Here is a 13576-nt window from a genome sequence, read left to right as displayed (position 1 = left end):
GTGTGTGTGTGTGTGTGTGTGTGTGTGTGTGTGTGTGTGTGTGTGTGGTATAGTGTTTATAAAATCATAATCTTATATAATTAAGATACTAAACCTCAAAAAAATCATCAGTCTAGTAAAGTCCGGCAACAAGTTACATTCTGACAGCCTAGGTCAGCCTAGCCTAGGTTCATCTCCTGTGGGTGAAAATACTTTGAAGACTTATGATATATGATATATACTCTGGCATAGAATCAAAATAATTTTTATGATATAGCATAAAGACTTATGATATATGATATATACTCTGGCATAGAATCAAAATAATTTTTATGACATAGCAATAACCATATTCCAGGTATTGTATAATGGTTAAAGGAGAATATATTAATCCAATTATAATATGCCTTATAAATACATTTATTTTCACAAGATAGAAATAATGCCTATACTAGCATATTGTAATAATAATAACAACAAACGTAGATGCATGCAAAGATATGAGTAATCCATTAGGCTTATTGGCAGATCTCTAATTTTTTAATTAATTAAAGTCCAGTTTGTCAAAAGATCTATAATTATTTCAATTAATTGTTTTTTTATAAGTACACCTTTATGTTGGAGGGAAGATGTGAACCACAAGACGTTAGATTTGAAGGGTGCTTTGGTGGTTCAGTCGGTTAAGCAGACAACTCTTGATTTTGGCTCAGGTCATGATCTCACAGTTAATGGGATCAAGCCCCACATTGGGCTCTGTGCTGACACCGTGGAGCCCGCTTAGGATTCTCTCTCTCCCTTTCTCTCTGTCCCTCCCCCACTCTCTCTCTCTCTCAAAATAAATAAATAAACTTAAAAAGATAAAAAAATAAAATGTTATATTTGAGAATACTGTTGTAATTTAGAAACTAAATTGACAGTTTTCAGAGATTTTGACATTCTAAATATACAAATCTAAATGTCAACAGCTAATCATGGATAATCTGCTATTGATTTTTCTCTGTTTAAAAATACCATGTTCTGGCAGCAATTTCTATTTCTATGTGTTTCTACAGGCACATTGTTCAAATATGAAATCAATAAAACAGCAATTTACCTAATTTCTTTAGATATTAAAGCAATTTCAAAGTTATGAAACACTGCTAAAAACAAATATTTAATAGAGTTAGGGAAAAGAATTATATAATAAAACAAGTAATTAACATACTAGGAGATGGAACGAACCTACAAAAAGATTTTTAATCTTTAAATTAAATATAATATAAACCATACAGGTATTTCCAATTTTGCCTTCATCTAAAGATAAAATATTCAGTAGACAAAATCATAGTAATTCATTAAAATTTAGATTTTGTCGGTTTTATAAAAGCAGCCACCATCACTAAATATATTTCTTAAAGAACCTGATAAAACTCTATTGAAAAAGCCAAGTTGTACCACTTAACTTAAAAGTTTTATGCTCAATGTAAGATATTACTTGGATATTTACTTTGCATTTGTATGTAGAATAAATCTTAATCTTTAAGTGCATAATAACTATTCAAAGTAACTTAAAAATTGAAGTCTCTGGGGCACTTTGGCTCAGTCAGTTGGGCGTCCGACTTCGGCTCAGGTCATGATCTCATGCTCCTGGATTCAAGCCCTGCATCGGGCTCTGTGCTGACAGCTCAGAGCCTGAAGCCTGCTTCGGATTCTGTGTCTCCCTCTCTCTCTGCCCCTTGCCCTGCTCATGCTCACTTGCTTGCTCTCTCTCTCTCTCTCAAAAATAAACATTAATTTTTTTTTAAAGAATTGAGATCTCTGGAGGAGCTACTCATTTTAATTCTCTTAATAACTTCATATATTCATGATGATGAAAACTGATAAATGTGAAGCTCATTTTTATTTTCCATGTGTGACTCATTTATTCGTAAAACTTGATGTTATTTCCCTTCATTTTATATTTGCAATAATAGATCACTAATGTTTAACTGTCTGGTATTTCTCTTCAATTTCATAACATTGTCCTTAAGGTCAGGAGGCAGATCTTAACTTATCTCATTTCTAGCAGTCACATAAAGTCATGGCCAATATAGGGAATGAATATTTATTTTCAATGTTTCCATATATCAATCCATAGACCCTTAAGGCAGTACTTTTATCTTTTCATCTCTGTATACAATAGTTCATAGATGTGAACTTATCTATGCAACAGCTAATCCATATAACCTTGATATATAAATTAATGCTTCACTTATTCAATAACATATAAATGGCCTAACTAGATCTTAGGCTCTCAGAAGTTCCTGGCAATAACCTGCCTTTGTATTTCATGTGCCCAGCACAGTGGAAAAAAAACATAAGAGTTATCAATATATTTCATTTAAAAATTGGATGAATGTACCCTTATTGTTGAACTAGTTTGAGAATTCTACAAAAAAATAAACCATATATATCTAAGTAATAAAAATATAAATGAACAAATAAAAAATCCAAAGGTAACAACAGCTATATTCCAATCAAAAAGTATCTGATGACTTTATTATAGAAACAGGCTAACAATTTCATCTGATTTTAAGGCTTCACTACATTTTTAGGGGAAAAAAAGCTTCATTTAGCCTTAATAAGCATATTAAAACTTTGGAATACTAATCTTTAAAATAAATTCTTATATTTTAATTCTGCTTTACTAGGTAATAGGGCTCTGGAAAATCTAAAAAACAACGCATACATATATAGATTTCTGATCCTAAACTAGTGAGTATTATAAAGATTCTTACACATTTAATTTTTATTAAACAAAGAACCAAACTGATGCTTTTAATAACCTTGGTCAACTACAGTTTTTTTAACCTATAAAATGAAATTATTATACTATAACACTGTAAGATAGTAAGTTATTGCATCTACTACAGATACCTTTTTGCTCTAATATAGTATCATAAATATAACAATAAAATTGGAGCATGTTAATTTTTACTTACTTTGAACTATACTAAGCAATATGTTTTAACAATAATATATACTTCTGAAATTTTGGGTTTCTTTTCAAGATAAAAATTGAGATCTCTTCCTGACTGCTTCCTCACTAAATTATGTGTGAAAAATAGCTAAGTTAAGGGTGAACTTTCCTCATTAAATTTTCTAGTATCCTAAAATTGTCCTATTATCCACTTGTCTTTTTGTTGCTGTTGAGACATACTAATTATTAACAAGTGGACCAATATAGAAATTTTACTTAATTTTGAAAATTGACAAAACTCTCATGATTTTTGCAATGCTAGCTACTAGTTTGCTCAGCTCTTTCCTGTCACACTTAATGGCAGCTACTACTTATTTTCACTTGCATTCACAAGATAAACATTATCTAAGCATACTTTAAATTCAGAGGTAGTGTGGAGGGAAATTTGTAGTTTTGGGTTTAGGTTTTAGCTAAGACTGTTTGTCATCAATGGGCACTTCTATACTTGCTGAGATTAAGGAATCTAAGTCGGAACTTTATGAGAGATGTATAATGAAAGATTCCTTAACCAACAGGTTTATTTTTTAAATAGAGCCATAATTCATCTCTCTCTTCTATCCCTATTTTTCTTTCATTTTGGTGTCTGTATAAACTATGTAACTACTGAATCATATTTAAAAATAAATGTCATTGTCTAAGCTATCAATTTTTAGAATAGCACACATTGTTCATTTTAATTCTCTATACATTTAATTTATATTATATTCAACAATATTAAAGTATCATCTCTCAGCAACATAACAAAAAAATTCCTGCCTTTTAAAGTAAAAACTAAGGTGATATTAAAATATAATTCAACTCAAATTTCAGGGCAATTTCAATTAGTTTTGATAATTCTTACTTGGAATACATACTAATGTAATACCTTTTCATTTCTAAATACACAAAATATTTCTATTGATTAACTTAGTTAAAATATACCTATTAATAATTATCATAGGTAGGAAAATTTCCATTTGATCATTTTTTTAATTGTGGACAAGTGTTTTATCTTTATTCTACATATTACACTTTATGTACTAGAACGTGTTTCTCATTGCGATGCTCATGTACCACAAAATATAAGTATCATATTACAGTACAACCTGAAAGAATATATAATTATCCTAGTCTTATGTTACTTGTAAATTAGCATAATAAATAAGTTACATCTATATTTACACATATGCTTACTTTTTATCAGCTCCAGAGATCCACAAAGATATCTAACATTACAAGATAAAAATAACATTATTTCCACCCCCTGAATATCAAATTTTTAAGGAGATATTATCTTGTATCTCCTATGATCAAAAAGTAAGTATGACTTTTACACCTGAAGTTATGAAAGGAAATATGAGGAAGAGTGATGACTTTTCAATTTTATGCAAGTACAGGTCATCAAACAGGCCAACAGTTAGAGGACTCAGCAGTATCCTAGGAAAGTAGCTGAAGTATTTTTCAGGACATGGACTGAAAATACACACTTTAACCTTAATTCTCACTCAAAGTTCAATTAAAAGGTATGCTTGCTTCTATTTGAAACTGAAAACTGGCATCTTCAACATAAATTACAGTTTTCAATAATTAGTCCACCTTAAAAAAACAAAATATGCCAGCTTGAACAAAAGCTCACTCCACATGTCAGTCTGTGGAAAGCCATTAGGTATATGAAATATGTTTTTATACCATGAATATATTTTTAAGATGTATATTTATGCTTTTTCTTATATAATTAAATATATACCCATCATAAAACATTAGAAGATTCTTGTGAAGCAATTTTACAAGTAAAATGTGTAAAAAGGTTGATAGTATTTTATTCCCTTCCCTCTCTCCCTCATAATCTCATTTACTATAAAATTCTTCATCTTATAAAAATCACCAAGTAATTAAAGATGATTCAAAGATATACAACATCAACAGTGCAGACTGAGCTTCTAAAGAACAGAGACTGTACTATAATCATCAATGTAGCCTCAGAACCTAGCATAATTCCTGACACAAGCGAGATGCTTAATGATTATCGAGTGACTCATTTTGAGATAAAATGTAATCTTAGATATCACTTTCAAATAAATGATATATACATGTTCTATGAGGGTTTATTGTCAGTACTGCTATACCTTATCACATAACAAACGTGTTTTCAAAGTTTTTCTAATCGCTTTTGTACCTCATTTTAAGGAAACAAAATGTTCCTGCCAGATCTGGAAAGAGACTGGAAACTCCTCATTGGGTCATATTCTTTGGAAGGGAAACTTCTCCTTTATCCATTATAGATGGCAAGTAAACACCCTATCAAACAGAAGGCCTTCAATAAATATCTTTTAAAGAGTGGATGTTTCCTTTCAGTTATAATATTTATCATTGAAAACTGAGGCTGTATATTACATAAGTCAAAATGTTTACTGAAAGCAAATAACTGTAACAGTAGCCTTTTTTTCAGAAAATTTTAAGCAGTAAAGTAAAATTTAAGATTTACTATGTTTGAATATATATTTAAGAATATTTGGAAATGTTTAAATGAAGCTTCTCCAGAGTATGAATTTTCTAAATACAGACTAAATATATAGGACTGTTAAGACTTTTTATGATTCTATATATTTAATAACAGCACCTATATAATATTATTAAAAGGGAATTCAAACAATTGATAATTAACTGGTCAAAGAAATTTGTTAAATGACATGCAATTTACTATTGCTTAGTGGAAAGTATGTTCCTTCCCTCATTCCTGCCCCCAAGAATATCATATAATCACCCCTCCTGTCCCTGTCAAGTATCAGTAATTATATGGCAAGGTAATTTTTATGGGGAGTAATGAAAAATTTGTTTGGGCCCCTTGGTAATAAAAAAAAAAAAGATATAAATGCTGAATATCTACACTTATTTCTTTGTAAAGATAAGATGGTCCCACAAATTCTACTTCCAAAATGTATCTCAAATCCGTCTTCTTTTCCCCATTTCTGCTACCACCACTCTAGGCCAGGCCACCATAACCCCTCTCCTGAACAACTGCAACAGACCCCTAATTCTATTCTTGCCATCTTCCAATCATTTCTTTGCTCATCAGCCATAATGTTCTTAAAATGAAAATTGGTTAAAATCTCTCAAAAGCTTCCCATTTTACCTAGAATATTACTAAAACACAACTCATTACCATGACTCCTTTTCTTCTCTGTGGGATCTGGTTCCTAGCCATCTTTCAGACTGCCCACTGTGCTACTCTCTTGTTTTTCAGTGAACTCCAGTCACACAGGACTCCGTTCTTCAAATGTGTCAAGCTCATTTCCTTTCCAGATCACTGCCAAGGCAGTTCTCTATACCTAGAATGCAATTCTTCCCCTTCCATACTTCTACATTTTTTCTCCCTAGAATTTGGCTCAAATGTCACTTCCCCAGTCTAATGAAATTATAAGTTGATCAAAATGCTGTAGACGTAGTATATCAAATTATTTTGCACACTTCAAATACATATTTTTTTATTTTAGAAAAGAACATGGTAGATGCATAAACAACTTAATCCTTCTTTATAAATTTAGTTGGATTATATTGTACTTTAGGCAAAGCCAACCCATTTTGATTACTTAACTATATGTACTGATCTCTATCAATTTACGCTCCCAAAAAATGTTGAGTCAAACACAAAGAAGAAACTTCTATTACTGCTAACTTCTATTACTGCTGGAGTCTGGTTGATGTACAGTATAAAGTACAATCCATTCTCTTGCCATCTGGGACAAATGCAGTATGTACCCTGAAGTACTCGGGTGTGTGAATAAAGGTAGAGACTGACTGAGATGTGGTGCCTCTGATGGGGAAAGATCTTAGGAGAAGGAAATACAAGAAATACATAATGCCTTTTGTACTAGTTTATGCTGGCAATAATGAGTGAAGAAACAGAAGGATTCTACTCTAATATTTTTCTTAATATTTAATTTTGTAACATGAAAGTAATACAAATTCCATACAGAAAAGCTTGAAAATATAAAAAAAAAATAAAAGATGTAATGGAAACATTAATTTTGTCTTGTCCCCTAGATATGTATTTTTTCCTCTTAGGAAAATCGAAATAAAACCATTTTATTCATGTTACTTCTACTTTAAAGAGACCCTTAAAGAACACTGTATAACTTTCGTGCATGAAAAAGTTTTTAGATACACTTTTATCCCAAACCCAGAGCAAACAATACTTAGATGATCAATACATATCAATGACATTTTATCTTTCTACTTTGAGTACTAATCATAATGACTAATTACACATGATTTTTTCTGATTTGTAAATGTATTATAAAATGACACTTTAGGTTGTTTTTATACTTATAGGTAATAAGAAGGCATGTGATTACAAACTCCTGCCCCTTTACAACCATGAACAGCTTACCCCTGCAAATGAATTTTATCTAGGTGAAAGGTATTTTAGAAACATACTTTGTAAATCATCCAGTTTCTCTTATTTAACAAAGTTTTTAATATTTTCGATAAAGTTCACTCAAACTTTCTAAAAAACTTTCAATTCATCCCTTTCTATAAGAACAATATTTACTTTTACAGTTTGTGAACAATACTGATGGAAGTTCAACTAATTTTAGGCTATGACTTTTCTTAAGCCGATATTTTTCTGCTCAGGTATGTTAACCTGTATTCACATACAACTCAGGGGATTTTACAGTCAATGCATTCAAATTAAGAAATTCAGTGATAGTAATGAGTCAGACTACTGTTTTGCTTGTTTATTTAATTTTTCCTAAGTATCCTGGAAAAAAAAAAAGATCAATTCACACAATCTTTGTAGTAAAATGAGTTCACTAGACTCTTGTATGCGAACCATATTTTGCTTTAATCAATTACTTTAGTCTCTGATTAGTTTTGGAAACATGATCTGAGAAATAAATCAACACTTTTAGGCTATACAGTACTATTAGCTAAAACAGAGTAATCTTCGAATAAATGGACCCCTGGTGGCTACTAACCACTGTAATTGATAGACATGGTCACTTACATATGAAATAAGATTATGCTTTATATTCACCTAAATGCTCAGTACAGAAATAAAGCTTATAAAGAAGATAAAATGTTATTTTTAAATTAAAATTGGTATTACTTAATAAATATTGTGGTTTTAAATACAGAGAAAATTAATGGAATATGAGAAATTTGAACACAAATCATGTTTTCACTTACTTAATCAGATGAAGTGATCTAGGAAGCAACTCTACTTTCTGATCGATTCAAGGAGGTTTAGGTAATAGGAAGAGAGTGTCAAATTGATTTATTTTGTCTTTATAGTGCAGAGCTTCACATCCAGCTAAAGGACAAGAGATGCTTCTTATAGTCAAGTTACTCTCAGTACCTTGTTAAGCATCATATTAAAAATGAAGTAGTTCACTTTTTTGTCATTATCATCATTTTACCCTGGCTAAGCAATAGAAAAACGGAGAGGGAAAGGTGAATCTACTCACCACGGAAGATTTTATATAATTTGGTAAAAATATATAAATAACATTTAAAAAATTACTTTGTAAATATCCTTAATCAGAAGACAAGTTATATAAAAATGAAATTTTACCCTAACAAATTTTTAAAATAAAATATAAATTCCATTATAAGACAAATTACTAGGAAAATAAATACTACCTCCTTAAAATTAAATATTAATCATATTACTAATATTTACTATGTGTATAACAAATCTAATTTATGTTTTACATTATTCTTTTTATATTGTACACATACTGTAATGCCCCATATTTTCAATGTTAAAAAATTGTTAAGGAATGTTTTGATTCATGTTATCTAATTCATGAAACTACAAATTAAAAAAATCTCCAAAATGTTAATAACATTTTGAAGTCTGACATTTTATTAACCATTAGTGTGATGATTTCAGTATTCAAATATTATCCTAAAGTAACATAAGGGTTAACTTCTAATCACTATGAATTTAGGGTGTATAAACCATTTTATAAGCAATCACTTGTGTCTGATAAAAAAAATCGGAGCATATTTCTCTATAATCTTCTGTTGAAGAACTCTAAATTTTATCCAACTTAGCCTTTAGGTACAGTATTGTTCAAGTGTAATCTTATGCATAGCCTGCGTTTCTATTATAATAATAAAAATTCAAATTAAGATCCTCCTTAACTGATGGGTAAACTAAGTAATGTTCACAAACGTTAAGCGAATTGACACAAACACACATATAATACATATATTGGTAAATATTTTAGGTAAAATGTATTTAAAAAGCATGGGAAACTCATAAAAAATAAAAATTACTGCAAGAGGTTAACAAATAACTCTTCAATGCCCTTAAATTTAACATGAATATCTGAAAGGTGGTATTTTAACACTTGACACATTTTGGTAGAATGGCACTTTAGTCACTTGGAGATTCTGATATGTGTTTTATTTATGTTAGTTTCCCCAGGGCCCAGTATGGTAACTGGTATATCATAGATACTTAATGAAAAACTAAATGTTGATTTAGGGATATGATTGCATGGAAATAACTGTTAAATATTTCTAGTAAATGAGTCTACTGTGGCTACTAAAGACATGTATACTAACATACTAAATATTAACACATACTACGATATAAACGTCTGAGTTTCTGATCATTAAAAATCGTTGTCTCCCCACAAAAAAAGTCCAAGTAAATAATTTTATGCTATTTTTTAAAACCTTCTATTCTTACAGAGGTATATTAAGTAACTACTCCTTCAATATTTAATGCCAATTGCCCTTGAAAACAAATGAGGAATGTGTGTGAAGGTATACACCAACACAGGCAAGTATTGTACTATAGGTGGCACTTTTGTGACAGATCTTCAAAGACATGACAGTTATGTAGGATTTCCAAATTTACATATGCATGTATGATTTCAATCTGGCAGGTAAAAAAAAAACAAATAATTAGGAAAACCTGTCAAAAGTAGCAGCTGTATAAATAAGAACAGAATTCTTATTCTGAATAATTATATTTCCAAATAAAATAAAATGGTCATATGTTTATGACACAAAAGAGGGCTGTGTTGTTTTACTTGCCTTCTCTCTACCTTCTCATCCTCACAAAGCAAGAGCACACTCATATCATCTGACCTCCATTTTTATATCTGCAAATTATTTCAAAGCCTTAGATGTTAAATTGTAACGATAATTGAAGTTTTACATTTGAGGTCTTTAGAAACGTGTGACATTAACAGGTGACATATTGATGGTCATCACGGCGCCAATGAGAACATCCAGCCAGGTACATGCTGGAAAACTTTTATGGTTGTTCGCCACTTAGTTCAAGGAATTTAGATTATGCAGGTGATATTTTTACAGAACCTTAAATATTCACAGCAGATATCCAGTGAGGTATGTCTCATAAAGACTACTGAATAGAAGGAAAGAAAACGTTCAAGAATTCTCAGTGCTTTCCATTGTGTAAACCTGACTTTCACTTTTCACACACTATACAGTTTCACTTTACCACTTTATCTACCAAAGTCTTCCTCCTAAAAAATCTGTCAGTGACTCCACTTTACGAGTAGGATATTCACAACTTGGAAATTCACACTTAACGTTTTTTCTCCCCGCCCCCCCCCCCCCCCCCCGCCTCGTCACGGCAATAAAGAAACCACAAAAATCTGGGCATCTGGTCCAGGAATAATTTCCAGCAAGTCTACATTCGGTCTGGATGGGCTAAAGGGGTTGCGGCTGGGCGAGGGCAACATAGCTACCACAGGCACAAGGCTGGTATTTAGTCACAGGGTACAGCGGGAGCTATCCGCTTTCAGGAAAGCAAGTGAGAACCTACGAGTAACCGCGCCGTTAGCCACAGCGAAGAGCCAGAAGTCCATCAAGCGTATGCCACGGAGCCTGACCTTCTGGGGAGACAGCGCTGCGGGGAGCGGTCCCGCGGCCGCCAGCGGTGGGACCCAACTGCTGCTGATGCCCACACATCCGTTTAAAGACATTTGGGAGCAAAAGGGACCGCAACTCGGGAAGGTTGCCGCTCCTGGCGCTCTGGTAAAGGGGACAACAACCTCGACCTCCTCATGTGGCGAACCCGAAGAAGCCTACCCCGGGACAAAGTTACCTGCAGGAGGCGACCAATGCACCGGTCGTCAGAGTACCCGCCTCTTCCCGCCCCCCCTCCCCCTTCTCCGCCCCGTCCCTTACCTTGGTTGTTGGAGACGTGACTGCAGTCGCCTGGCCAAGCTGTCAGCAAAGGCAAAAAGAAACCAAATTGCAAAAGAAATTCCCGGACTTCGCAGCCCCCCATGGCTCTCCCCGGCTCTCTTCTCCCACTTAAAGAGAAATGACAGCAGCGGGACCAGGTGTCCTGCGTATAGGGGTCCCGGTCCACGTCTTCTTCCTCCTCCTCTTCCTCCTCCACCCGGCCCTCAGGAGGTGTCCCGGGGCGCCCCCCGCGCGAGGCCCCGGGGGCAGGGCACGAAGGTCCAGGCTGCCCAGGTGCAGACGCAGCTGCTTCGGAGGAGGACGCTGCCTGCGGCGCCAGGGAGCTCCTGGCGGCAGTAAGGGAGCGGAATTGCATCCACCACCGTGTCCCGCTCGCGCGAGGACTATTCACTTGGGCCCGGGAGAGCGCGCGCGCAGGAGCGAGCTCGGGCTGTGGTTTGGAGGAGGGGAGCGAGGGGGCGGGGGAGGGCGCCTCACGGGGGGGAAGTGGGGGGAGGGACGACCAGGTGCGGCGGGCAGTTCGGCGGCCCGAGCGCCTCTCCGGACTGAAGTGGGCACTTGCAGAGCCAAAAGCAGGAGGCGCAGCAGTTGTGAAGGGGCGCGGGGACCGCGCGGGCACTCCTTCGGCCGATGTGGCGAGAGCTAAGGAAACGAAGTGGCTCGGCGGGGCCGCGAGTGGTCCGAGCGAGCGAGCTACGTGCGCGCTGCGCCCTCAGCCCCTTGCCCAGGTGGCAACGGCAGCGGCTAGCACAGAGGACACCTCCGACTCCGCCGCGTCCGCGCTGAGCCTCGGCCTTGGCAGCCTCTTTCCGGGCATTTCTAAGGCCGAACTTAGTCCCCCAAACACTTTGCTTCCCATTTCGCGGCAGCAGCGCCGAGCGTGTTAGGGCTAATCAGCCCCTGACACCGTTTCTCCCTGATTTCTCCACATTTCCGCCGCTGGGTGAGTGCTGTGGGCAGGCGCTCCCGGTGTGGGGCGAGCCTGGCGGCGGCCGACCACTCCAACCGCTCGGGTCGCCCAAACTTGCCCACTAGGGCGAGCGCCTCAACTTTGTGGCCTCCTTCGCTGTTTCGGGTCCTAGTAAGGCAAAAAAGAGCGAGCCAGCAGCTGAGGAGAGTCACATCAGGCTGGATACGGGCGGGTGCCCGGCGCCGGGGCTCACTGAGGTCTTCGCGTCGCCGTGCGGCGGTGACTTCGCGGTGGAGGTCACAAGCATTGTCGCAGTCGTGGGCGCTGGGATTCTGGGGGCTCGGAGCGCTCCTGGCGTGCCCCCGGCGTGGCGGCGTCGGACCGTGCGCTCCAAGCGGCTCGAGGGCTGAGCGGCGCGCGGCAACATCCACGGCGGCGCCGGGTGCGCGGCGAGCGGACTGCTCTCCCCACGCAAGCCGCCCCCTCGCGGCACCCACTCCCCGCCGGCGCTCGAGTCGGTGGGAAGCCGCAGACTCACTGGCGACTCGGTAGGATCACGCGGCTCTCAGCGCAGGGCCGGGCCAACACGCAGTGCTAACAGGGAGAGGTCTCGCGTCCGTGGCCCTCGTGCCCTCGCCCCGCGGCCGCGGCGGGCGCAGAGGGCAGGGCCGGAGCCGCGAGCTCTCCTGAGCTCCGCCAAGCCCTGCGCTCGGCCCGCCTGGCAGCCGCGGCTCGGATGCTGCCAGTTCGGCGCTAGAGGGGGTTAGTCGACAACAAAAATGCCTCCACTGCTCGCCGGTGGAGGCGACTGCTCACACGAGGAAGAAAAAAGCAAGGAGGAAAGGCTCTCAGACTAAACTTAATGCGTTTTTATAGGGTGGCGCAGAGCAACCCATATTGCTAGCATGGGGGTTCTGTAATACTTTATTTGCTGTTATTCTTTAGCATCATCATCTTCTTTCTTGAAGGGACTTAGCCTGTCACAGTCGAGTGAGCTTGAAAAGCCCTCCTTAAAACTCAGAACGTATTTATGGCAATGGAGAATGCTGAGCGGAGAAAACAGTGTTCTTATAAAGGGTAGACGATGTTTTCAAAGTGGGCAGAGGGAAATGGCACAGTGGCAAGTGTTGAGGAAATAGCTGATGAAGGAGCAAAGGATCGGCGTTTGACGCTTACGGAATTCTGGGAGAGAAAGGATCCTCATTCGATGTGTTTCCACCCTGCGATGTTTGTTGTCACATATGGTAGTTGAAGTTCAGTTATTGGCTAAAGTCTACTGGAAGCAGAGGGAAGTGTGGCTGAAGAAGCCCCACGTCTAATTCAGCTGCGTGGAGAGAAATGTAAAATGCAAGCGATTTTGAGAATGTAAGGAAGGTTTCTGATTGGTGACTGTACTTTCACTCTCCTTACGAATTCAAACACTGCCTCTCTTTAAAGGTGTCCATGCCAGTTTAAACGTATGCAAATCACTGCTGAAAAGATAGCCAAGTATGGAGTTTATGTATTGGTACTTA

The 13576-nt window shown here is 37.3% G+C and overlaps 1 protein-coding gene across 1 annotated transcript in view; it reads right to left on the bottom strand.

The window, feature by feature from the left end:
• EPHA6 (EPH receptor A6) overlaps positions 1-11584 on the bottom strand; it is an 867771-nt gene extending 856187 nt beyond the window's left edge. The window contains exon 1 of the mRNA XM_049628043.1: positions 11132-11584. Within this exon, the coding sequence (XP_049484000.1) occupies positions 11132-11507 (376 nt within the window). The 5' untranslated portion in view covers positions 11508-11584. The remainder of the gene's footprint in view (positions 1-11131) is intronic.
• Between the last annotated feature and the right edge of the window lie 1992 nt (positions 11585-13576).

This window comes from Panthera uncia, chromosome C2, assembly GCF_023721935.1.
Source record: "Panthera uncia isolate 11264 chromosome C2, Puncia_PCG_1.0, whole genome shotgun sequence".
Lineage (NCBI taxonomy): Eukaryota > Metazoa > Chordata > Mammalia > Carnivora > Felidae > Panthera > Panthera uncia.
This window is presented reverse-complemented; position numbering and strand designations above follow the sequence as displayed.